The sequence below is a fragment of the Bombina bombina genome, chromosome 4, assembly GCF_027579735.1.
Source record: "Bombina bombina isolate aBomBom1 chromosome 4, aBomBom1.pri, whole genome shotgun sequence".
NCBI classification, from domain to species: Eukaryota; Metazoa; Chordata; class Amphibia; order Anura; family Bombinatoridae; genus Bombina; species Bombina bombina.
The window spans coordinates 1,005,502,833-1,005,529,734 of NC_069502.1; the positions used below are offsets into that span (position 1 = coordinate 1,005,502,833).

The 26,902-nt window shown below is 37.8% G+C and overlaps 1 protein-coding gene across 1 annotated transcript in view; it reads right to left on the minus strand.

The window, feature by feature from the left end:
- RAB1A (RAB1A, member RAS oncogene family) overlaps nt 1-26,590 on the minus strand; it is a 201,834-nt gene extending 175,244 nt beyond the window's left edge. Inside the window, exon 1 of the mRNA XM_053712093.1 lies at nt 26,303-26,590. Within this exon, the coding sequence (XP_053568068.1) occupies nt 26,303-26,325 (23 nt within the window). The 5' untranslated portion in view covers nt 26,326-26,590. The remainder of the gene's footprint in view (nt 1-26,302) is intronic.
- Nucleotides 26,591-26,902: the final 312 nt, after the last annotated feature.

Below are 26,902 nucleotides of genomic sequence, written 5' to 3' on the forward strand. Positions count from 1 at the left end.
CCCTTCCCTCATGGGGATACTGCCAGCCTTTTCTAGAATCACAGTCTGTCTAGAAAAATATTGACTGAACATACCTCAATGCAGCTTAGCATGCAAACCGTTCCCCCAACTGAAGTTTTCCAGTACTCCTCAGCCTCTGTGGGAACAGCAGTGGATCTCAGTTACAAAGTGCTAAGATCATCTTCCTCCTTGCAGAAATCTTCATCCCTTTTCTGCCAGAGAGTGAATAGTACACACCGGTACCATTTAAAATAAACTTTTGCTTGAGAAAATAAAAACTAAACATTTTTGTCACCACACTCACTTTACCCTTCCTAGTACTTAGAGTAGGCAAAGAGAATGACTGAGGGGTGGAGCTATATAGACAGCTCTTCTGTGGGTGCTCTCTTTGCCACTTCCTGTTGGGAAGGAGAATATCACACAAGTATGGATGAATCCGTGGACTCGATACATCTTGCAAGAGAAAAGAAGGCATCTAAGCTAAGAAGCCAGATCATTTTTGGTTCAGTCCCTGGACAGCACTTGTTTATTGGTGGGTGAATTTATCCAAACAAGAACAACCCAGGTTTTTCCCAAAAAATGGGCAGGCATCTAAACTTACATTCCTGCTTTTTAAGTAAAGATACCAAGAGAATTAATAAAATTTGATAATGGGAGTAAATTAGAAAGATGCATGCTCCATCTGAATCACAAAAGAAAAAATGTGGGTTCAGTGTCACTTTAATTACCCATCACTGCAACTTATTACAGAGCAAGTTATACTGCACACTACAGACTTGTTTAATTGCTAAATAAGAGAAATGGCACTGTGTGCATATCTCTGACACCATCTATAATACTGAGATTAATTTATCTGCACGGATGGGTCATGATACACTCATGAAGAGTAAATACCTGGAATAGCAACCCAGCAGAGGTGTTATTTCGTCTCAGCATTGCCAGGGTTAATCTGAACTGTTCTTTTTTGTAACATCTTTGTATGATAACTAATGCATTGATCTAAAATACAATTGTAGGGTCTTTACAATATCAAGGTAGTGAAGACTTTGGGGGGGGGGGGAAGAGTGTGTGTGAAGGACTGCCTTGTCATAATAGGGGGAACAATAAATAAAACAGGTTTTACAGGATAAAGCCAAACATTTGGAAACTCCTCTAACTTAAAGTGAATGTAAAGTTTGACAAATGTGTACCCGGTTTTTAAAAATCCTTTTAAAAACCAGAGGCACTTTAATTTATCAAACTTTACATTTCACTCGTTGTTAAAATACTTAACTTTAATTCTTGAAAGCTGCTCCAGTGCTTCCTCCGCCCGTCGCAAGCCTCTTCATATGTCAAAAATGATGAATCCGGCTTCCTTCAATCATCACGGCTTAGCCTCAGACAATGTTTGCTCTGGGGGAAGCCGTGATTGGAGGAAGACGGATTCGTCATTGCTGACATATGAAGAGGCTTGCGACGGGCGGGGGAAGCGCTTCCTCCGGCTTTCAAGAAAAAAAGTTAAGTAGTATTTTAACAAAATAAGTGAAATGTAAAGTTTGATGAATAAAAATGCCCCTGTTTTTAATAGGATTTAAAAAAAATGGGCACACATTCGTCAAACTTTACATTCACTTTAAAAGGACATTATACACTAGATTTTTATTTGCATAAATGTTTTGTAGATGATCCAATTATATAGCCCATACAGGTTTTTTTTTTTTTTTAAATGGATAGTTTTGCTTACTCTTAAATAACATTGCTCAGTCTGATTTTCAGACTCCTAACCAAGCCCCAAAGTTTCAGGAGAAAACCGACACTTACTCCAGCTTGCTTCTGTTTGTGTAACTTGCAGAGGGTGTTCCAGTAACCTTTTTAAACAGAGCAAAACTGGAAGCTTCTAAGTTTTTAAACGGTTTTATACTGTATTTTTATATCGGTATCTGTGCATATTATTCTTTATAGTAGTGTATATTACATGCAGTTATATGAAAATTGGTGTATACTGTCCCTTTATGAAATGGCCAAGAGAAAAAGAACTTTCCAAGCTAAAAGTTGGAGGTTTAAACTGTGCATAGGTTCAAAAGAAGGGGTTTGAAGAAGCTTCAAGACCAGATTAAGATTCCAGAGGAGTATTAACTGGAGGAATACCTGGTCTAATTCTGATTAAGGCCAGTACAAAGGTCTGGATATCAGGAATCTTGGCAATTTTAGCGTAGTATAAAACAGATTAGACAGAAATCTGACCCGTAATTTATTTGCATTGGAAGATTTTCACTGCCTAGGTGAAAACACCTGTCTACCCCTCTGTCCTCTGCAGGCTCTTACACTGTTCCACAAAAAAAAAAAAAAAAAGTTAATAGGTTTCCTTACTAAAATATAGTCATACTTTACTAATTTTGGTTTAAGAAAAATGAATAGGACTTCAGAATATTTTTTTATTACCTCTAGTTTTTGATACACACTACTTGTGCTTCAGTAATATAGTCAGTGAAAAAATACTATTACAACCATCTGATATATTCTTGATACAACATAAATGAAAGTTTTCATTCAATCAAACGCAAATAAAACGAAAAAACATACAGCAATTGGACGTACTATCTGAAATAGTGGCCTATTCATGAGGGCACCTTCTCTTTCCTTGTCGCTTGTACTCCTCTTCTAGGGCATCTCTTGTCACTGTCCAGCAGTAGTCAGCAAGCATAGAAGCGTTCCACCTACCCTAATATCTCTGCTCCCTAGCTGAAATGTCTTGGTGGAACCGTTCACTATGCCATCACTCACTGCATTTGTCAGGGAAGAAGTCCAGATGAGAGTCGAGAAAGTGGATTTTGAGTGACATGTTGCAGCCTAATTTATGATACTTTTCTAGAAGGTTGTTCACAGGTTCTCATTGTTTCCAGCTCTTCGGTTAGCCAAAAAGCCATGCACAACACTAAGCTGCTTTCTCATTACCCTTCTTGAACAGTGTTAGCAACAAAAACCTACGGAGTTACTAGCTACATGAAGTATCCTCCATGTCCCTTAAAGGGACAGTAAACACCTTGTAATTACAAGCCATTTATGTACTGCTCCTTTAGAATAGCATGAGCCAAGTCTTAACATTTTAAAACAACCAAACATCCTTTCTGCTGCAATTATTTTTCAATAGCAAAAACTCCACCCACCACCAAATGGACCTTGTATCAGCAGGTCTCTGCAACAAGTTAACTTCAACGGAGGAGATGAGGACATCCCCACTAGATCCACAAACCACGTCCTTTGCGACCACAATGGAGCAATCAGGATTACGGATACCCGCTCCTGCTGGATGCGGGCCACCACTAGAGGAAGAAGCAGTAATGGAGGAAAAAGGTATGAGTTTGAACCTTCAGGGAACTGCTAGTGCATTTGATCCCTCGACCCGTACCCGATAGGCTTGCGTCCGTAGTCACAATCTCCGAGGATGGTCTTAAGAAGCATGTCCCTCAGGACAGATGATCTGGACAGAGCCAATAAGAGAGCGATTCCCTAGACCGGCTGTCTAATACAATCTGTTGAGACAAATCAGAATGATCGCCGTTCCACTGCCTCAGCATACACAGTTGTAAAGGTCTGAGACGGAAGCTGGCAAAAGGAATGATGTCCATGCAGGACACCATGAGACCAATCACCTCCATACACTGAGCCACAGAGGGACTCAAGGACGTCTGGAGGGCAAGACATGCCGAAGTTAGCTTGCAACGTCTCTGGACTCTTAGAAATATCCTCATGGATATGGAGGATATTATAGTACCCAGGAATTTCACCCTGGTACTCAGGATAAGAGAACTCTTTTCCAAGTTTATCTTCCATCCATGTGACTGAAGAAGACTGAGAAGGGACTTTCCCAAGACGAAAGGATGGTGCTTGCAGAATACTGTCCAAGTATGGGGCTACTGCAATACCCTGAGTTCTGGCAACGGCTAGAAGAGCCCCCAGAACCTTTGTAAAGATTATTGGAGCAGTAGCTAGGCCAAAAGGAAGGGCAATGAACTGGAAGTGCTGGTCCAGGAATGCAAACCTCAGGAACTGAAAGTGTTCCCTGTGGATTGGAACATGGTAAGCATCTTTCAGATCTATAGTGGTCATAAACTAGCCTTCCTGAATTAAAGGAAGGATGAACCTCATCGTCTCCACCTTGAAGGAAGGGACACTGAGAATTTTTTTTAAGCACTTTAGGTCCAGAATTAGGCAGACAGTTCCCTCCTCCTTTTGGGACCACGAAAAGGTTTGAATAAAACCCCAAACCGCTCTTCGATAGGCACCTGGACAACAACTCCTAAGGATGATAGATCCCGAATGCACCCTAGAAAGGCATCCCTCTTTTCTGGTCTGAGACACAGATTTGAGAGAATGAATCTGCCCCTTGGCGGATGAGATTTGAAGCCCATCTTGTATCCCTGAGAAACCACCTCCAGGACCAACGGATCCTGTACGATCTTGAACCAGGCGTCTGAAGAAAAAAAAAAAAAATAGATAGTCTGCCCCCTACACGATCCGAACCCAGATAAGGGGCCGCCCCTTCATGCCGATTTGTTTTCTATGGGCTTATTATTCTGCTTGGATTCATTCCAGGACTGAGCTGGCTTCCAAGTACTCTTGTTTTGCTCGGGCTTGGAGAAGGATTGTTGTCATTGGGATTTCTCGGAACGAAAATTAGTAGATTGTCGTCCCTTAAACTTGTTCTTATCTTGCGGTAGGAAGGCACCCTTGCCTCCGGTAACCGTAGAAATAATGGAGTCCAGGCCTGGACCAAATAAAATCTTTCCCTTGAAGAGAAGAGTAAGGAGTCTGGACTTAGAAGTCATGTCCGCTGACCAAGATTTCAACCAGAGCGCCCCGGTGGGCTAAGACCGCAAAGCCAAAGGCCTTTGCATTTAAGCGAATAAGCTGCATGTTCGCATCACAGATAAAATAATTAGCAATTCTCAGAGCTTTAATTCTGTCTTGAATATCCTCGAGGGGAGACTCCACCTCAATGAGTTCCGACAAAGAGTCGCACCAGTAGGTTGAAACATTTTTCTCAGAAAGGTTTCCATTTTCTTATCCATCGGCTCTCTGAACGAAGAACTATGCTCAAGAAGTAGTACGTTTAGCAAGCGTAGAGATGGCACCATCCACCTTAGGAATGGAGCCCCACAAATCCAGTTGAGAGTCCGTGACCAACTTTTTAAAAATAGACGAGGAAGAAAAGGAAGAACCAATTCTTTCCCATTCGTTCTTAATAATGTTCGCCATCTTAACCGGCACAGGAAAAGTCAAAGGAACTTTCTGGTATTCGTAAACTCTGTCTAATTTAGGTTTAACAGATTCTTCAGGCAGCGTGGCCTCTGGAACCTCTAACGTAGACAGAACCTCCTTTAATAAAAAACGCAAGTGTTCAATTTTAAATCTAAAGGACAGTTCCTACGCAGCAGGAAGCTTAGACGCTAGGGACTCCGACCCAGAAAGTTAATCCTCTGAAGCTACAGAGGTTAACTCATCATCGGATAACTGGGACATAATAGCTAAATCCGATAAATATTTAGATGACTCTGGGTCAGGAGAGCTATGTTTAACCTTTGCCTTGCAGACACCACCGTTTGAAACTGCGCTGCAAAGTACACAGGAAGAAGGATGGAGGATTAGATGTGCTACAGGGAACTGCATGTGGAGTGGATAATGTAGCAAGGGCAGTAATCTCACGGGACGCCGAATCCTGAGAGGTAGACGGCTCAGAGGGACTAAGAGCCTTAACAGGCTCCCTTCTTAGACTGCATAACTGTGTTAAGGCATGTGGAACATAATTGAGTGGGTGGAAAAACAACGGCCTCCTCACAATACAAACAGGTATGATTTAGTACAGAAGGAGTACCTTCTAACATGTCAGAGTCCTCCATAGCTCAGGTTATACCAACAGAAGGAAACAAATTAAAACGTTTTTTTATTATAGAAAACTGCACCTTTATACTCCCAAAGGCTGGGGCACTCACCTCCTAGATCCAGACAGTTAACAGAGGAAACGCTCTCCTTAGGTTCAAGTCTCAGCCAGGATGAAGGAAATTAACATAGACCACACCCGGTCACATGGAGTGCAAGACAGTACCTCCCTTGTTATTACAAGAACAGCAAGTAATAGGAGCTGTGCAACATTTTCAAAAACGAAAGTGAAACTTAAAAGTGAAACCTGTTTGTTCCAGCCAAAAACACACAGTCCGCCCAGGGGGGAAAAAAAAAAAAAAAATCACACAAAGCAGCATGTAAATAATTAATACAGTGAATAACTAACCCCTACTGCTCAATAAGCCACCTTCAGAGGATATTAACCCTGGATCCTATCAAGGTATAAAGGAGCCACACTCTGACCCTGTTATAGCGTTTTATGTGTAAATATTGAAACAATCTTACCTCCAGGATCCATGCTGTGGAACAGAACACAGCCTCTCAAGTGTGACAGTCTTATAGCAGCACTCCTGACATGGACTTGAGTGAGAAAAAGCAGGCAGTGAAACTCGTCAACACCGAAGGCTTAGGAGCTGTTAGCAGTAGTCTGGATGGTTTCACAGAAAAACTTTCCTTGCATCTCCAGACTAACTTTCATCAAAGTTAAAGGGACATTATAAACTCATTTTTTCTTTGCATAAACGTTTTGTAGATGATCTATTTATATAGCCCATAAAGTTTTTTTATTTTAAAAATGTATAGTTTTGCTTATTTTTAAATAACATTGCTCTGATTTTCAGACTCCTAACCAAGACCCAAAGTTTTATGACAATACTGTCAGCTACCTTCTCCAGCTTGCTCCTGTTTGTGTAAAGGGTCTTTTTATATGCAAAAGAAGGGGAGGGGGCAAGTGTCTTATTTCCCACTTGCAGTGGGCTTTCCAGCTACCTTTTCAACAGAGCTAAACTGAGAGCTTTTAAGTATGTTTTTAAACAGTTTTATACTGGATTTGTATATCAGTATCTGTGCATTTTATTTTTTTATAGTAGTGTCTATTACATGCAGTTATATGAAAATGAGTGTATACTGTCCCTTTAAACGCCAGTCCTATCTCAAAGGGCAGATACCCTTTTTCAGGACTCTCTGAATCTTTTGACACTTCTCTGCCACCTCTTAACGTGACAAAAGGCAAAGAATGACTGGGGTAATGAGGAAGTGGGAGGGATATTTAAGCCTTTGGCTGGGGTGTCTTTGCCTCCTGTCTTAATATGTATAGAAAGATAAGGTAAGGATGATTTCCTTCCTAAGATAGGGAGAGTCCACGGCTTCATTCCCAACAGTAAGGAATGAAGCAATGGACTCTACCTATCTTAGGAAGGAAATCCTCCTTACGTTATCTTTTTATACATATTAAGATAAATTCTTAGAGAACAATGGAAAATTACAATTTATTATGACTCTGGCCCACCACCCACTAGGAGCGTGATTACTTCTAAACATTCTTGTTAACATAGCTTTTCTATAACCAGTACTTAAAAGGGACTAAATAAATGCTAGATAGAATGAGGCATTCAAAGAAAAGATTAGTCTGAGAACAACATGTAGATGTATTTTTTAAAGTTTAATTTGCTGTTTAAATATTAATAAAATAAGGGTAAAGTTTTAGTGTCTATAAAACAATGGGAGCTGCCAGGTTGTAACCTTCTCTGCTGTGGACAATTACGACAGTTAAAAAAAAAAAAGAAGAAAAGAGTTCAATAGAATGTGCAGCCGATGGCTGTGTGGTATAGAATGGTGTTCTGCTCACAATTTCAGAGTAGAATTACAGGAAAAGGAAACAAAATAAAGTAAATTGTAGAATATTTTTTTTCTATACATACGATTAATCACTTTTTATTACCATCTCAAAGTATTTAATGTCCATTTAAGTATTAAAATATTCAGTAATGGTGAGGATACAACAGGCAAAAGCAGCCATTTCACATGACAAAATAAAGGTAAATGAGCTATTTGTAAACTGGTAAAAATGGTATGGGTGGGTTCTGAATAAAATTTGGATTACTCAGTATTATAAAAAGCTGATATCCCCTGACAAAAGCATTGAGATATAGATATATATATATATATATATATATATATATATATATATATTATTTTTTTTTTTTAAAACACACACGACTAATTATACTAGCAAACAAAGCATGCAATTAGAAGAGCTGATAAGCAAAACAAGTACTACTAGACTGGCTTGTTCCAGTTAAAAAGCTCATATGAATCACAGTACAACCTGTTTTGTTCAAACAACTTGCACAGGGTTTAGCTTAAACTATTTTCCCCTGAAGTTAGCACATTTTTTCTATAAAAATAGGTACCCTTTACATTGCATTTATTTTAACAGTTTACCATGTTAATATTTTACCTTAAAATCTATTAAACACACATTTCAAAAGTTATGTAGATTTCCACTCCCCATGTATCATGTGACAGCCAATCACAAATGCATTTATGTATATTCTGCAAATTTTTGTACATGCTTAGCTGGTGACTCAAAAAGTGTAAAAATCAAAAGACTTTGCACATTTTGATATGAAACATTTTTTCTTTAACGATTCAGATAGAGCATGATATTCTAAACAACTTTGTAATATGCATTCATTATTTAATATACCCCTTTCCATGTAGTTTTGCTTTTTAAATTGTGGTTTTTATTATTCTAAGAATGTGAGCACTGTAGATTTATCAAGGCTAATCCTGCTACATATATTTCCTTAATTGACTTTAAAGGGATATGAAACAATTTTCTTCTTTCGTGATTCAGATAGGGCATGCAATTGTAAGCCACTTTCTAATGCACTCCTATTATCAATTTTTCTTACCAAGAGAATGAAGAAAAATAGGAGTAAAATTAGAAAGTTGCATGCTCTGAATCATGAAAAAAAGAGTTGGGGTTTCATATCCCTTTAATGGAAGTAAATTGGAAAGTTGGTAAAAATTGCATGCTCTTTCTGAATCATAAAAGTTTAATTTTGACTTGAGTATCCCTTTAATTTCATATGTGAATGTTATATTTATCTTTATTAAAGAGACAGTTTACCAAAAGATTTTCTCCCCTTTAATTTGTACCCAATGATGCATTTTACCACTGGAGTGTATTAAATTGTTTACAAGTAGCTTGTTTACCCTTATTTTGGCATTTGAAATAGCCGATTTAGCCTGTGGTATCCCCACCTATACTGAACGTTTCTGGAATTATGTCCAGGCTATGTAAACATAGCCAGCAGAAAGAAAAAATAATACACTTCCAGTAGGGTATAGAAGAGATAACTAATAAATGTAATTTTTCATACATTCTATACGCTGCAACTGGTATATCAAGTCATTGGAAATACATAAAGGGAAAAACAATGTTACAGTATACAGCCCCTTTAAGGGGGCCGCAGACGTTTGAGATTGTTACTTGCCAGCTAATTTACATATGTCCCTATTTCGTTTTAGCAGGAAAGACCAGATAAGAATTTTTTTTTTTTTTTAACCTAGAACAAAAGTTGTGGCAGTGCCCATTGCAAACATAAAACTATAACAGCATACTTTATTATAGAATATAAAAACTGCATTTATCTGGACAATGAACAGTGACATAACGAGCATTTTAAAAATAATTTTTTTCCCCTTTCTGCCCAGCTGCCTATCAACTACTAGCGCGACTGTCAGTGCCGTGCTAGCAGATTTCACTGGGTGCATGGAGATGGTATGTTCTCTACTAATTGGATTGGTTAAGTCAGTTTTTGGAGCATTAATAGCATCCAGAAAAATTGTGCACTGCTCTATATTGTTATGGTAGGCAGCTTTATCGTGTACATTGTGCTGAAGTTCTGCAGAGGACCCTGGAGTACGTCAGCATAATGTACGTGAACAAGCTGCCTACCATAACTATATAGTCACTTTACCCCTTACTTCATTCATACACAGAGAAGAAACACTCACCGCTCTAGCAGGATGTCTTCCCGCGCAGACAACTTTAGGGGTGGGAAGTAGCAACTGACAAGGAAGAGACCAAGAGCCATGGAGATAAGGGGAGGTCTTTGAATGCATTTAACAGAAAGAACCTCCCCTTTCTACCCTCCTTTCCCGTGTGTGCGCATATGTGAAAGGCAATTTGACATTTTTATTATGCTCCTTAAAATGTCAGGTCGCCGCTCGGGCTGGTAACAAACATTTTACTTGCCCACAAGAAATTTAGGTCGCCATTGGCGACCGGACCGGTCTATTCATATGCCCTGTATGAGTATTATGTCCCTTTAAGAAAGCATTTACATTTTATTTATTTTAGGAAAAATTTCCACTGTTTTGCAGTTTCAGAGCAGTTCAGACACATTCACTAAAAATCCTCTTGGGTATTGTTTATTATGACGCGACTGGTGGCAGATATAAAAGGAGTGCCTGCAATGATTAAGTAATAACTGTGTAGAATATTGCAAGTGTGCATTTTTATTTATCATGCAGGTTATGCTACAGCCTTTCTAGGGAAAATGAAAAGAAAAAGGGGCCTAATGTTTAAAGGGACAAGGTACACAGATTGTTATAATCCTGTTTTTTATTGCCATTTTTAACTAAGCCATCTATGTTTAAGAGAGCCTAACACACACACATTTTTTTGTTTGTTAAAATCTTCATGGTTTTCAACACCATTACCAAGCTCTAGTCTCTGTATATCATCATAGTCCAGTTTCCTAAATAGCCTGCTCACTCACTTTATCTTTCTCTAATGTGCAAGCATGGGATTCCCTCGTGATGTCAACAATAGTTTGCCAAGTTTCAGTGTTGTGTATTAAGGGGAATGAACTTTATGAAGTTAGCACAGCTCTTAGCCTTGTTGTAAAGCTGCACAGCTTGGCATTGCTGCAGATGTGTACAATTTGAATTAAAAGCACAGTCTAGTTAAAAAAAAAAAAAAAAAAAAAAAAAAAAAAAATTGATTCAGATAGGGTATGTAATTTTAAACAACTTTCCCATTTACTTTTAACATCCATTTTGCTTTGTTCTCTTGGTATTTTTAGTTGAAGGCTGAACCTAGGTTGGATAATATGCCAATTTCTTAGCCCTTGAAGGTCACCTCATTTCTGAAAGCATTTTGACAGTTTTTCACTACTAGAGGTCGTTAGTTCATGTGTGCCATATAGATGACATTATGCTTATACACGTTGGGTTACCTAGGAGTCAGCTCTGATTGGCTAAAATGCCAGTCTGTCAAAAGAACTGAAAAAAGAGGGGCAAGTCTGCAGTGGCTTAGATACAAGGTAATCCCAGAGGTACAAAGTATATTAATATATTAACTGTTGGTTATGCAAAACTAGGGAATGGGTAATAAAGGGATTATCTATATTTTTAAACAATAACAATTCTGGTGTAGACTGTCCCTTTAACTATACAATTAAGTAAAATTTACAGTGTTCTCCCCAGGACCTTTTTAGCAGGTGCACCACCCGGCTGATTTTACTGACCACACAGCAAAACTTTTAGCTAGCCAGTAATAAAAATGTTAATTTTTTTATTGCACAAATCATCATTAAATACATTTATGTTAAATAATGAAATTAATTTGCGCTTTGGATAGCTGAAAATTATATAAGTAAATATTACACTGCCCCATTTCCTGGAGAACACTGGTTTAGAGTTCAATGGCACAATATTATTTCCAGTAGCACGGTAATGATATCATTTGGAACATCTATTCTTAGAGACATTTTAGCCACCAATCAGCAAGCATTACCCAGGTGCTGAACCAAACATGGGCCGGCTCCTAAGTTTACATTCCTGCTTTTTCAAATAAAGATACAAAGAAAAATTACTAATAGGAATAAATTAGCAAGTTGCTTAAAATTACATGCTCTATCTGAATCATGAAAGTAAAATATAGGGTTTAGTGTTTAAAAAGAGTAAACACAGTTGACTGATAATAAATGGCTTCAGCCAAACACTAACCATGAGTGAAAGAAAAGTTTTTGTGTTATCATTCATAATCTCTGAAAAATGGCCAAGAAATCATAAATTCTGCCAGGGTATGTAAACTTATGAGCACAACTGTATCTTCTCCACTTCAGAAGTGTCAAGTTCAATCACCACGGGGGTGGTGTTAACAAGAAAGCTCTTGTGCATTACTAAAGGTGGAAAAGTCCTCTATTTGTGAACCTGTCAGCCTGCAATCATGACAAACTAAAAGGATGCCGAGAAAATGGAACAAATTTGATCATTTAATTCCATTGAAAAGTTTGCATAAACTGAATGGCTCTGCAGTTCTTAGTAGTTAAAGTCAATCAGGGAAAGATATGTAAGCATGCTTAGCCTTGAGAAATCTGCAGTGCGCTTATATAGTTCTGAGAATGAGAAAATCCACAATTTTCAGTGGCAAATTCATCAAAAGGGGCCAAAATAATGAAAATATGGCAAAATTGTTTTATTACACATAACATGTTACATTAAAATCCTAATGTGTTTACGGTCTCTTTATTAAAAATAAAGTCAACCATAGCGTTTTTTTAAACCATTGGGTTGACTGTTGAAACAAATAAAGGGCACAGTATAAGATACTTCATGCAGAAAGTGTTTTTGTTTCAACCGTTCGCCGTTCTTAGCTGCTAAAGCAGACAACGACAAAAAAATATTTTGCTAAGAGGTGACGTATTCACCTCTTAGCAAATAGCCGTGCTGTAAATCCGTCTCCCATGGGCGCTAAACCAGATTTACTGCACAGCTACTGGCTAAGAGGTTAAAATGTCACCTCTTAGCAAAAAAAATTTTTGGGCTGTGAGCTGCCGTAGCAGCTAAGAGCGGCGAACAGTTGAAACGAATAAAGGCACTTTCTGCATGAAGTATCTTATACTTCATAAATGACTTTTACTTTAACCACATTGGTTTGCAGCCCACGAAGCATATAGTGAAACCAAAATATATTAGTTTTTTTTCTTAAAAGCAAATACATATAAAATTTTTAAAGCAGGACCTTAATACAATATTTCCAAGCTTGCCCTGCCCTGATATGTAGCTAGGCACGACTGCTGAGTTGCACTATTTAGCTTCCTGTTGAAGGTTGCTTCCCATTGCTGCAGCAATGCACAGCAGTATCCTGAAGAAAAGGTAGAAATAAACTTTCAGATGTTTAAAAAATGTACTAAACAGGTTTTTCCATCATTAAAAGGGTGAAAAAGCAATCATATACATATATTGTTGCAAACCTGTGTATTTCATTGCATATACATGTTTGCTAGTTTATCCCTGTGCTATTATGCAACAATAGATTTGTTTTGAACAAGCATTAGAGTTTTAAAAAGCAGGACTTGACAAATCCAGGGATCCAGTGAGCTACAGCTTCTAAAATTTCTATATTAGTTCCTAAGCTCCATATCAATTTGTCAACGCCTGACTTTGAAATGGCTGATTAAATTAGGCTGGAAACAGGGTGGATACAAAAAAAAAAAATTAGAGAGATAGATATAGAATGAATACATACATACATACAGTGCAGAATTATTAGGCAAATGAGTATTTTGACCACATCATCCTCTTTATGCATGTTGTCTTACTCCAAGCTGTATAGGCTCGAAAGCCTACTACCAATTAAGCATATTAGGTGATGTGCATCTCTGTAATGAGAAGGGGTGTGGTCTAATGACATCAACACCCTATATCAAGTGTGCATAATTATTAGGCAACTTCCTTTCCTTTGGCAAAATGGGTCAAAAGATGGACTTGACAGGCTCAGAAAAGTCAAAAATAGTGAGATATCTTGCAGAGGGATGCAGCACTCTAAAAATTGCAAAGCTTCTGAAGCGTGATCATCAAACAATCAAGCGTTTCATTCAAAATAGTCAACAGGGTCGCAAGTAGCGTGTGGAAAAACCAAGGCGCAAAATAACTGCCCATGAACTGAGAAAAGTCAAGCGTGCAGCTGCCAAGATGCCACCTGCCACCAGTTTGGCCATATTTCAGAGCTGCAACATCACTGGAGTGCCCAAAAGCACAAGGTGTGCAATACTCAGAGACATGGCCAAGGTAAGAAAGGCTGAAAGACGACCACCACTGAACAAGACACACAAGCTGAAACGTCAAGACTGGGCCAAGAAATATCTCAAGACTGATTTTTCTAAGGTTTTATGGACTGATGAAATGAGAGTGAGTCTTGATGGGCCAGATGGATGGGCCCGTGGCTGGATTGGTAAAGGGCAGAGAGCTCCAGTCCGACTCAAACGCCAGCAAGGTGGAGGTGGAGTACTGGTTTGGGCTGGTATCATCAAAGATGAGCTTGTGGGGCCTTTTCGGGTTGAGGATGGAGTCAAGCTCAACTCCCAGTCCTACTGCCAGTTTCTGGAAGACACCTTCTTCAAGCAGTGGTACAGGAAGAAGTCTGCATCCGTCAAGAAAAACATGATTTTCATGCAGGACAATGCTCCATCACACGCGTCCAAGTACTCCACAGCGTGGCTGGCAAGAAAGGGTATAAAAGAAGAAAATCTAATGACATGGCCTCCTTGTTCACCTGATCTGAACCCCATTGAGAACCTGTGGTCCATCATCAAATGTGAGATTTACAAGGAGGGAAAACAGTACGCCTCTCTGAACAGTGTCTGGGAGGCTGTGGTTGCTGCTGCATGCAATGTTGATGGTGAACAGATCAAAACACTGACAGAATCCATGGATGGCAGGCTTTTGAGTGACATTGCAAAGAAAGGTGGCTATATTGGTCACTGATTTGTTTTTGTTTTGTTTTTGAATGTCAGAAATGTATATTTGTGAATGTTGAGATGTTATATTGGTTTCACTGGTAAAAATAAATAATTGAAATGGGTATATATTTGTTTTTTGTTAAGTTGCCTAATAATTATGCACAGTAATAGTCACCTGCACACACAGATATCCCCCTAAATAGCTATAACTAAAAACAAACTAAAAACTACTTCCAAAACTATTCAGCTTTGATATTAATGAGTTTTTTGGGTTCATTGAGAACATGGTTGTTGTTCAATAATAAAATTAATCCTCAAAAATACAACTTGCCTAATAATTCTGCACTCCCTGTGTATGTGTATATATATATATGGGGAGAACACTGGATTATATATATATATATATATATATATATATATATATATATATATATATATATATATATATATATATATATATATATACACACACACACACACACACACGTACACACATACAGTGGATATAAAAAGTCTACACACCCCTGTTAAAATGTCAGGTTTCTGTGATGTAAAAAAAAAAATGAGACAAAGAAATAAATTTCAGAACTTTTTCCACCTTTAATGTGACCTATAAACTGTACAAATCAATTGAAAAACAAACTGAAATCTTTTAGGTAAAGGGAAATAAAAATAAAAAAATATAATATGGTTGCATAAGTGTGAAGACCCTTTTATAACTGGGGATGTAGCTGTGTTCAGAATTAAAGTGAAGGTAAACTTTGCACGATTCGATTATTGGCAATGTAAATACTTATAAAATTAGCGGTACTATAATTAATCAATTTCATTATTTTAATATATTTACAGAGTTATCAGCTTTTTTATCTCCATTTCTAATCGTTTCCAAATCAGCCCGTTTTTTTTTTTTTTTGGTCCGGTCACGTTCTTGAATCAGCCAATAGTAAGTCTGGCCGTTAGGTGGCCGTCATTTGACATCACAACATTGCTGGAGGTTCTGCGCATGCGTTGGCATTATTTCCTCTCACTTCCTAGCCGGGCTTGCTCCAATTTAGCACATGCGTAATTACGATAGAGAAAAGAAAATAGAATATAATATCACGCAGGCGCAAATAGAATATAAGGCGAGGTGTGCGCATGTGCAAATTGTCCGGCAAGCGAGAACGCGCTTTTAAAGTACGTATAGAGCGGGTGGGACCGCTCTGTACGTAATAGACTGTAAAACCAGGAAATTCATGGAGGGAGGAGCCAAGACCAGCAAAGTACGTAAATAACAGTTTAAAATACAATCATACATATTTAAATAATTTTTTAAAAAATAACGATCATACTATATAGTATATTAGTAATATAATAAAGGTTAGAAAAACGGAAAACTTTACTTTGACTTTAAGCAATCACATTCAAAATCATGTTAAATAGGAGTCAGTACAGACCTGTCATTATTTAAAGTGCCTCTGATTAACCCCAAATAAAGTTCAGCTGTTCTAGTAGGTCTTTACTGACATTTTGTTAGTCGCATCCTACAGCAAAAGCCATAGTCCACAGAGAGCTTCTAAAGCATCAGAGGGATCATTGTTAAAAGGTATCAGTCAGGAGAAGGGTACAAAAGAATTTCCAAGGCATTAGATATACCATGGAACACAGTGAAGACAGTCATCAAGTGAAGAAAATATGGTGCAACAGTGACATTACCAAGAACTGGATGTCCCTCCAAAATTGATGAAAAGACGAGAAGAAAACTGGTCTGGGAGGCTGCCAAGAGGCCTACAGCAACATTAAAGGAGCTGCAGGAATATCTGGCAAGTACTGGCTGGGTGGTACATGTGACAACAATTGCCTGTATTCTTCATATATCCGGGCTATGGGGTAGAGTGGCAAGACGGAAGCCTTTTCTTACAAAAAAAAACACATCCAAGCCCGGCTAAATTTTGCAAACACACATCTGAAGTTTCCCAAAAGCATGTTGCAAAAGGTGTTCTGGTCTGATGAAACCAAAGTTGAACTTTTTGGCCATAATTCCAAAAGATATGTTTGGCGCAAAAACAACACTGCATATCACCAAAAGAACACCATACCCACAGTGAAGCATGGTGGTGTCAGCATCATGCTTTGGGGCTGTTTTTCTTCAGCTGGAACTGGGGGCTTAGTCAAGGTAAAGGGAATGATGAATAGTTTCAAATACCAGACAATATTGGCACAAAACCTTCAGGCTTCTGTTAGAAAGCTGTACATGAAGAGGAACTTCATCTTTCTGCATGACAACGCCCCAAAGCATACATCCAAATCAACAAAGGAATGGCTTCACCAGAAGAAGATTAAAGTTTTGGGATGGCCCAGCCAGAGCCCAGACCTAAATCCGATTGAAAATCTGTGGGGTGATCTGAAGAGGGCTGTGCACAGGAGATGCCCTCGCATTCTGTGTCTTTGCAAAGAAGACTGGGCAAATCTTGCCAAGTCAAGATGTCCCATGCTATAAAACTCATACCCAAAAAGACTGAGTGCTGTAATAAAATCAAAAGGTGCTTCAACAAAGTATTAGTTTAAGGGTGTTCACACTTATGCAACCATATTTTAATTTTTTATTTCCCTTTACCTAAAAGATTTCAGTTTGTTTTTCAATTGAGTTGTACAGTTTATAGGTCATATTAAAGGTGGAAAAAGTTCTGAAATGATTTATCTTTGTCTCATTTTTTTACATCACAGAAACCTGACATTTTAACAGGGGTGTGTAGACTTTTTATATCCAGTGTGTGTGTATGTATGTGTATATATGCAAAGTGCACTCCAGATCCTGAGTAAGCAACAGCTTCGGGTGCTAACAACAATGGAATATAACAGAGAACAAGAAGCACTCCAGAAGTCTTTCCAAATTTAGTAATACTATTAAAGGTGATATATACACACACACATATATATATATATATTTTATATATTTTTTTAATGTAATCATTGTTCTCCTTCCAAAAAAAGTACAGCTGAAAAGTTGATCAAATCTGAATGATTAACCTATTAAAAAAGGGATATTTAACCCAAATTTTTTCTTTAATTATTTAGATTGAGAATGCAATTTTGAGCAGCTTTCTAATTTACTCCCATTATAGATTTTACTTTGTTCCATCCAATCAGCAAGCGCAACCCAGGTGCTGAACCTAAAATGGGCTTGCTCCAAAGCTCTAATTCCTGCTTTTTCAAATAAAGATACCAAAAGAACAAAGAAAAAAAATAATAGGAGTAAATAAGAAAGTTGCTTACAATTGCATGCTCTATCCGAATCATGAAAGAAAAAAATTGGGTTTAGTGTCCCTTTAGACTGGAGATAGTTCACCACCTAGCTATGCATATTGCATACCTAATGATATATTACTTTTACTGATTTGGTTATATAACTAGAAAATAATCTGCAAATGTATTATTCTAAAAATGAAAACCATGATTTATATAGATTTAAATTTGTCCTTCTGACTAGTGATTTAAATCATGATTTAAATTAATTTGATTTAAATCAAATTCACCGTGACTAGAAAGAAAATTTAGAACTCCTAAAAATGGAAAAATAAAGGAGATAAAAAGGGAAAAAAATAATTTTTATATAGTCAAAGGATTTTTAAGGCAAGCTACAGTGAAACTTACTGTACCAATCTTCATGAAAGCTGGCATGGTGATAGATCCCACATCTAGCTTTCCCTAGTATACTTAAGATATTAAACCTCATAGTTGTGCTATTTTGAGGCTTCTTTCTCATAGGCAGAAATGAAAAGGCTGAAATCAAATTTCTGAGTAGTTAAAGATGCTGTATTCAATACCAGATTGACAATGTATTCTAATTCCAGGTGTTATATTGATCTGGAAGTTATGGCTGACCTTGAATACCTAATTCAATATCACTATAAATACAGCTGTCACATCTGAGATCTGGCTTATATTGCCCATAAAAATTGATTTATTTACGGTATAGAACGCCAAATAATAATTAGGAAATCTAAATGTAACGTGCATATGGTTTAAGCACAAGCAAATCCATATATAGTAGAAGAAAATACCTTTCATAGAAAGCTTATTTGCTAATACAGGCCACCTGTGCTTATGAAGGAGCAGGAGCCTACATTTCACTGCAATGCCATTATAAAAAGGAACAATAAATTATTAAGTGTCTAAATAAAACAAAAGATAGATCATATTCATATTGCATAGAACTAAACCGGCTCAAGACTCCCTCAAAAGCAGTTAGTAGGTTTCCTTTTTTGTTCTAGCCATAGCTGGTTTCCTTTTTTAATTGTAACTGTTATATATCAAAGTTCAGACCCAAATTTCTTAAACTTACAAAGAGATATACCAGTTGGTCTTGTGTGCATGGTTTAAAGGGTTTACAGTTTACTGTTTTTCCCAATAACTTGTTAGATCAGCTGTATAAAATGTAAATTAGATATTGCTTTAGGTTTATTTTTGTAAATTAAATAGCTGTGTTGAGCTTGCAGGGAAAACAGATCTTATTTTGTCGCTTTCTGTACACACACATGCTTCCTTATATTATCTCTGCTTGTAAACCAAAGCCCAAAACTTAGAGAGAACAATTCAAAATTATTTTTTTACCTCTCTCCTAACCCCCAGAGTATAATTTCTGCTGTTGGCTATGTTTACACAGCTTTTATATAGCCTATACTTTCAGTACAGGTATGGAAACCATAGGCAAAATCAGCTATTTCAAACACTGAAATAAAGCTAAATGAGCTGTTCGCAAACAATTTAATACAGTGCAGCAGGTAAAATTGTTTATTGGAAACTTAAAGGGGAGAAAAAAAAATTAGAGTGCACTGTCCCTTGAATGGCAAAAATGTGCAATAAGTTCCAACTGCACAGAGTTTACTTCTGTATGTGCTACCATTATGAAATGTAATACTGCTAGAATGACAGCTAGTTCAGGAGATGGTGTAACTTGTTGCCATGTTGATGTTCACAGGTCCAAAATAATTCACAATTAACCCCTTCGTGGTGGTGCTATAGTGTTCACATCGGAACAAACTTCCAATGTAAATACTACTAGTAAAAATTTAAATCAAGGCGATTTCAATGCGGGGTTTGAATCATGGGGGACTGCCTATGCTGCTAGACACGACCCCCAGGCCGATCCTTGCCTACATCAAAAGGGGAATCTGCAGGACGCTGTATATGGTAGGACATTCCATGCTGTCCTAACAGCGTTAAAGAACAACCCTGTTAAGACATCATGGAACCTCTTAACTGCATAAAGATGTTAAAGTGATGGTAAATCCGAGCGTTTAATAAACGCTCCGATTTACCATCGCTAGAATTCAAATGGAGGTTCAATGATCATATAGGTAAAAAAGGGTGCTAAAGTCATCCATTTTGTGCCGTTGCACAACGCTTAACTCAGGGGCTCTGGCCACCCACGGCCCATTGGTCTCCTTCAATGAGGTGAAGGTTGCAACTCTAAACCAATAGCCGTGCATGTCAACTGACATGTTTCTGTATGCATGCACAGCTATTGGTTCAGAGGTGCAAGCGGAATCCTTATTGGTAGAAGATCAATGTGCCGTGGGCCACTGGAGCCGCTGAGTTTAGCGCTGTGCATCGGCACAGAAAGGGTGAATTTAGCACTGAACCTCCACTATATTTTTAATTATGGTAAAATCCTAGCGTTGGTAAATTCAAGTGTATACTTTAAAAGTAGTTAAGCTATAAAGATACATAGATAAAACCAAAAAAGTACTTGCAGGAGTGCAGCCTTCAGACAATATTGGCAGCACAATGGTCGCAACTGGCAAAACTCTCATACAGCCCTCCATAGGAGCTCTTTTTACAGAATGAAAGAGGCATTGCTGAATACATGTAGTACATCTTATGTATTAATATTAATTCATTGAGTTCCAGAGTATCACATTTTTGCTGGCAAAAACAGTACTCATACAGCATCTTCTTAAGACAGATCCCACATGCTGCTTGCAGAGCACCATACACATACAATGAGCCAGCATTGGGCAGGGATGCAGAATAAACTAGTGTGCTGCCTGCCATGGTTGCCTACACTAAGGAACAATGCATGGGGTGAATGAGATAAACTTCATATCACATCCTTCCCCTAACCCAAAATCTGAGCTAAGTGGTCCTGAAAAGAACCGGATCCCCAGGCAGCCTCCAACACTGCCAGTCCCCTAAACTGAGAGGGGTGATCCTGCGACGGTCTTGTGCTGAACCTTACCCAGTAATAGTTCCAATGTACTGACGCTTTGTGGACTCTGAAATGTAAGAAATTATCCTGTGTAAGTCTGGTTCTCTGTGAGGATAGTATGCTATCTTAAAAACCTATATGATCTTAGGTCACTGCAATATCTACACATTTGTGGGCCTAAAACTTGCAAACCCAAGTAAGAGACGCTTTTTTTTGTTCAAGGAGCTATGGGCTCCCTGTCACTTTGGTTTGCCAAGAAACCTGCTTTCAGTAGTGAAAATTAAAAATCTGCACTTCACACACAAATATTCCAAACCTTCTGATTTTTAAATTGCTCTTAATGAGTTAAATGGAATATTATTTATATGGATTTATTTTAAAGTACATTAAATACATGTTTGTTACAGCTCAAATAATATAAATTTGGGACTTGACAAATCCAGGGATCAATCACTGCTTCAGCCTTGAAAGGGCAAGAACATGTGCCTTTACCCATACAATACATGCACCCTTCTATATGAACTAAAGGGACATTAAACTGCTTTGCAAAGCTACAAAAAATAGTAACTACTCACTAAATTATTGCATTTCATCCTATTCCTGCAGCTCTTTATAAATCAGTTCTCCTGTTTTAATAGCTTAAAAGGTTCCAGATACTGAAGCTCCGCCTCTTTATACTGGGGGCTCCAATCTTGGAGCTCAGATAGACTCATAGCCTGTGACAGAAGCAGTGCACTCACAGATCAGTGATATTGTCCAATTTTTTACAGTTGCATAATGTGCTCCAGGATAGTGTGCATAATACATCATGTGAGGTTTACATTTATGCATTTTAAATGATTTTATACACAGTTTTACAGTTACATAAAAAATATTTTAAAAAGCACTCAACAATACAGAACTGTAAAGTAAAAAAAAAAAAAAAAAAGCCATAATACTGATCTGTGAGTATGCACGGATTACTTCACAGGCTGTGAGAATAACTGAGCACCAAGATGGCAGCCCCCAGAACAAAGAGGCGGAGCTTCAGTTCCCGGCATCTTTAAGCTATAAAAAAAAGGAGAACTGATTTGGAAGGAGCTGCAGAAACACAATGAAATGCAATAACATATTGAGTAGTTATATTCTTTTGTAGCTGTGCACAGCATTTAATGTCCCTTTAGTATTTTTAGCCTGCATTTGAAGGAAAGCCATGCACAACAGAATGAATATCTCAACCCTAGACAAACAAGAACAAAAAGCAACATTGGCACTGTAAGGATGCTACACAGAATGCAAGTCAACCATTATCTATCTACAAGAGGGTGAGTGTGGAAGGTTAAAATAGGAAAAAAAACTGACAAGGTGAAAAGCGAACAAATGTGAAAAAATTACTCCAATAATTTTTTTTAAAAAAACTACACCCTGCACAGGATCTGATCTAGAGTGTACAGCCCGGTACAACTTTGTTCAGAAAACTAGCAGCCTTACATTGCCTAGGGTCTATAGGACTAATAGAAATGGCAATAAATATTCCATTCATAAATTTTAAACTGTTAGCTTGAAATATCCCTAAATCTATTTAATTTGTGCTTCATTGCATAACATAACTAGCATGCTTTTGAGTAAGGTGAATAGCATTTAGTGAGTGATTACTAGTTAGAATGCTGCAGGGCTACCTGGTCATGCACACAGATTCAGGTCACTGATCAAACAATACTGAAAAACAGGAAGTGTACCCTTTTTTTGGGCAGCTGCGACTATGAGTACTAACTCCAACTCTTTCTAAGGGGGTTCTGACCAGTGACATCACGAACCCCAGAATAAGTATGTACCCACTGCTGTGCTCTTATATGGAGAGAGTCCTCACTAATAGACAAAATAAAATCTGGTGGCAATGTCTGGTTTAAGAATTCATAAAAATATATTTTATTAACAAGCTTAAAAGTGACAGGAGTTTCCAATTTGTATAATCAGATCCATAATGGAAACGCCATCTTAGATGGACTTCAATTAATTCATTTTAATAAATATATACTATAACTTACTTTTTAATATAGTGACGAAATTCTAATATGTCACGCTCCGGCACTTCAAACTTTTTTTTTTCTGTAAACCGACAGTTTGAATTGTTTTCCATTCGACGCTCTAGCCACACCAAAAAAAATAATTGTGTGAGTGCTGTATGACTAGAGCACTAATTGAAGAACATTAAAAAAGCAACATTTTTTAAGTGAGCGGCCAGAGTGCAGGGTATTAGAATTTCATCACTATATTAAAAAGTTATAGGGTTCGATTTATCAAGCTACGGTAGACAAGGGCGTACATACGCGTCCTTGCCTGCCGCAACTCACCTCTCGCGGGCTGAATTCCGCTGCCGGATTCAGCATTGTACAAGAACGCAATTTTGCGCTCTTGTGCAAAGCCACCCCAGCCCACACACAGCAAATCACGTGCGGGCAGGAGCTGTCAATCTCCCTGGTTAGACGAGACCAGGAGATAGAAATTTGCCACCTAAGAGATGGCGAAGCAGCGGTCTGATGACCGCTGCTTCACAAATACAGACTGCAGGTTCTCTTGTGAGAACCTGCAGTAGTAGGGGGTGAAGGCTTTGATAAATCGATCCCATAGTGTATCGCCATTAGAATGGTTCAATTAAAAGTCCATCTATAGTATTGTTTACATTCCGGATCCGATTATACCAATTGGAAACGTTACCATCACTTTTAAAGACATGAAACTCAAAATTCAATTGAGAAAAAAAAAAAAAAAAAAAAAAAAAAAAAAAAAGGAGGAGCTTTTACTATTTTGCCCTGCTTTTTCTGTAACTGTAGTTTTTTTCCTCGGCCCAGAGAGAAACTGCATTCAATTCTGTGAAAATCATAAGCTGACCGTTCTACATGGTGCAAAGTGATTGCTTGATATGGGCAGGATCGGTTAGTGTTCTCCACAGAAGATTTTGCAAGCCAGTAGAATTATAAAGTATATATAAAGTAGCTGGGTGGGGGCAGTGTAATACTTTCTATTACTACAACATTTTCTGCTGCCCAAAGGACAAATTATTTTCATAGCTTAAGATTTATTTAGTGATAATTTGTGAAATAAATATTTAAACAATAATAAAACTAATTTTAGCTTAATATTGGCTAAAATTGTAGCTGGGTGGTCAGTAATATCAGCAGAGTGGTGCACCCATTTAAAAGGTCCTGGGGAGAACACTGGATCATATATATATATATATATATATCTGTCCTTAAAGGGAATGTAAATGTGGATGAACCAGTGTCCGGTTTTTACCAAGAAAAGGTATTTTAACAAAACCAGTGAAATGTAGAGTTTGATGAATGAAAGTGCCCCTGTTTTTAATAGGATTTTTAAAAACCGGGCACTCATTCCGCAAACTTTACATTTACTTTAATGGGCCACAGCACAGAGGATACGATAAACAACAGACAATGTTTATTACGTAACCAAAGCAATGTGTGCTAGCAAAACCAGTTTTCATTCATGTCTGATGCATATAGAAAAAAATGACTTTAATAACCCTTTAATGCATATCAAATTTCTCTAATCACTTTAACTTCCCTTTAAAAAAAAAAAAAACACTACAAACACGTGCCTTCCTAATTTATTCAAAATCAAAGACTATAGTATTGCAGAAATGGACAAGTGGAATGTTACATTTGCTGTAGGAAAAACAAGCTATGGAACTACTGAACTAAACTAACCTCTGATCTATAGTTTCTATAATTGCTGGTATAGCATGAATTGGTCCATCCAGTATTAGAATGAATTCATAAAATTGTGGCTTAATCCAACTAAATATAAAGAGATACATTACTGGATTTAACAGATTTATCCACTTATTTGAAAAATGAAGTGTTAATGGTGTCCTCTGCCAAAGGATTGCAAAATATGCAGCAATATCTGTTTAGCAAGAGCCATGTGACACACACATGACTCTGTGCTAAAATGAAGGCCGGCTAATGCTTCATCCGGAAATGAATAGATCACAGGTTATTTTTCATCACAATAATTATCATTATCAGGCACACATACTTCTATGTCAGTAGACATACACTGATAAAAAATAGTATTAAAGAAAAAAAATCAGCATAGAAGCTAATTTGTATCTAAACGTTCTTTTGTACTTCCTATATATCTTTGTTACCCAAACGGAGACGAAACAATGAAATTCACAGCTTTCTGTTTCAATAGTGTCGGTCTCTGTAATTTACAGTTTCATTTGCCACTGGTTATAGTCCTTTGTGGTACTTTAGTGTTGGAGGGGGCAGAGTCCACAGTGACAGCTCAGCCACAGTAATTAACTCCAGGTAATAAAAAAAAATGCGAGACAATATTAACCAATGCTGTCTTGGGTGAATTTGTTTTTTTTTTTTTTTTGATGCTACAGACTTATTATATTGCAATAAGCTCATTCTTAACTAAGTGGGGCGGGTGAAGCCTGGAAGGATCTATCAGCTGATACTGACAATGACAAACATTTCCACGCTTGAAAGGGAGAAATTCCACGTCAGATGTGACACAAAATGTTACAGAGGGACTCAATGTAGTCCAATTGTTTACATAGTATTTCAAAGGATAATTTAAACATGTTTATATAAAGATATTACCTCTGAAAAAAAAACAGCATTTCTGTTTTCCAAGTAGATTATTTTTAAAAAATACTAAAGAAATGTTATTTGCTGCAACATATTGTAGCCAAATCAGTCCAACACTCTCATCAGCATTATATTGCCATCCTACAGTAGCAACACATATCTAATGTATACAGCTGATTCACCACAAAGAAAGTTGCAAACTGAAACTTCCAAGGCCTTGTTAACTAGGTGTTCTGTCATGACTCCCTACATATAATACACTGTACCTTAGTCAGTTTTCTAATTATTTTTCCCCGTTTTCTATCAATCATAGGTTTATACATTTATTATATAAATTCTTCCCAATCTGCAACTGGGTTGCCCCAGTGTAGTTTGTGTTACATCACCTAATAAATTGCTAATAACCCTTTAGATGCTCCAGTGAACACTCTACATGCCTGCCAATTTGCAATATGCCCCATCTGCCTACAAAGGGTATAGTTACTAAGACATATACAGGGTAATTCTAATAATAAAATGTTACATCTAATATAAATTACGTCGTTTTGATTAAAATAAATAAAAATATCAGATTTATGTGACAACACAGATAGACGTATTGGCTGTCAAAACTGGGATGCAAAGGGTTTGCAATTATTAACCCCATTCATGCCAGAAAGGACTGCACCATTAATTTATGGGACATAGAAGCCCTACCTTACAGAGAAGGGGTTAACTCGGTTAGAAAATGAACAGAGGTGTTGGCAGATCCTTATGGTAGCTTTAGAAAGGACTAGTTAATAGCGTCTGGCCCATGTCATCCGTTTCTCCCCTTCACCCATAAAGAGACAGTTCCTTCTCAAATCAATGTGAATATTGTATATACTCACTATTCGGGATTCATGCTGGACATGTCACTGGTCTCCCGTCCGCTTCAGCAAAAACACACACACAAAAAAACAGCAGACCCGACGCGTCTTAAGCACAACAGGGTCGTAGAAGGCGAGGGGACAAATTAAAAAATAAAAGAAAACTCAGTACAAAGAAAAGGGTAAAATATGTATATGTAAATACTTATTCCCCCCTTCAAAACCGGGATTAACCCCCCAAAACCAAAGGAACAGCCTCAAACCCAGCTCTCTGTAACCCCAAAATGGCTGCCGGCCGAAACCAGGAAATAGTGAATCCTCCAACTCAGGAAGGCTTCGCACTGTCTACTGGAGGCCGGCCTCGAACTGCGTGATGGGAGATGTAGTCCGCCCGCGCCCGATCTTATCATCCTTAACACTGTCACAAAATAATGTATTTGACTACAACTCCCAGAGGAAGCTGGGAAGATTGCGCATGCGTTCTGTGATTTCATAGCCCTCCCCCTTAGTTGGGCCCCGCACCGCTCCTTGTCCTGGTTCCTGGAGATAGCTCCGGCTCCCCCTAGCGGATGTGGCCGCTGCGCTGACGTCACCACTGAAACGTGGCAGCTGCCGGGCAGT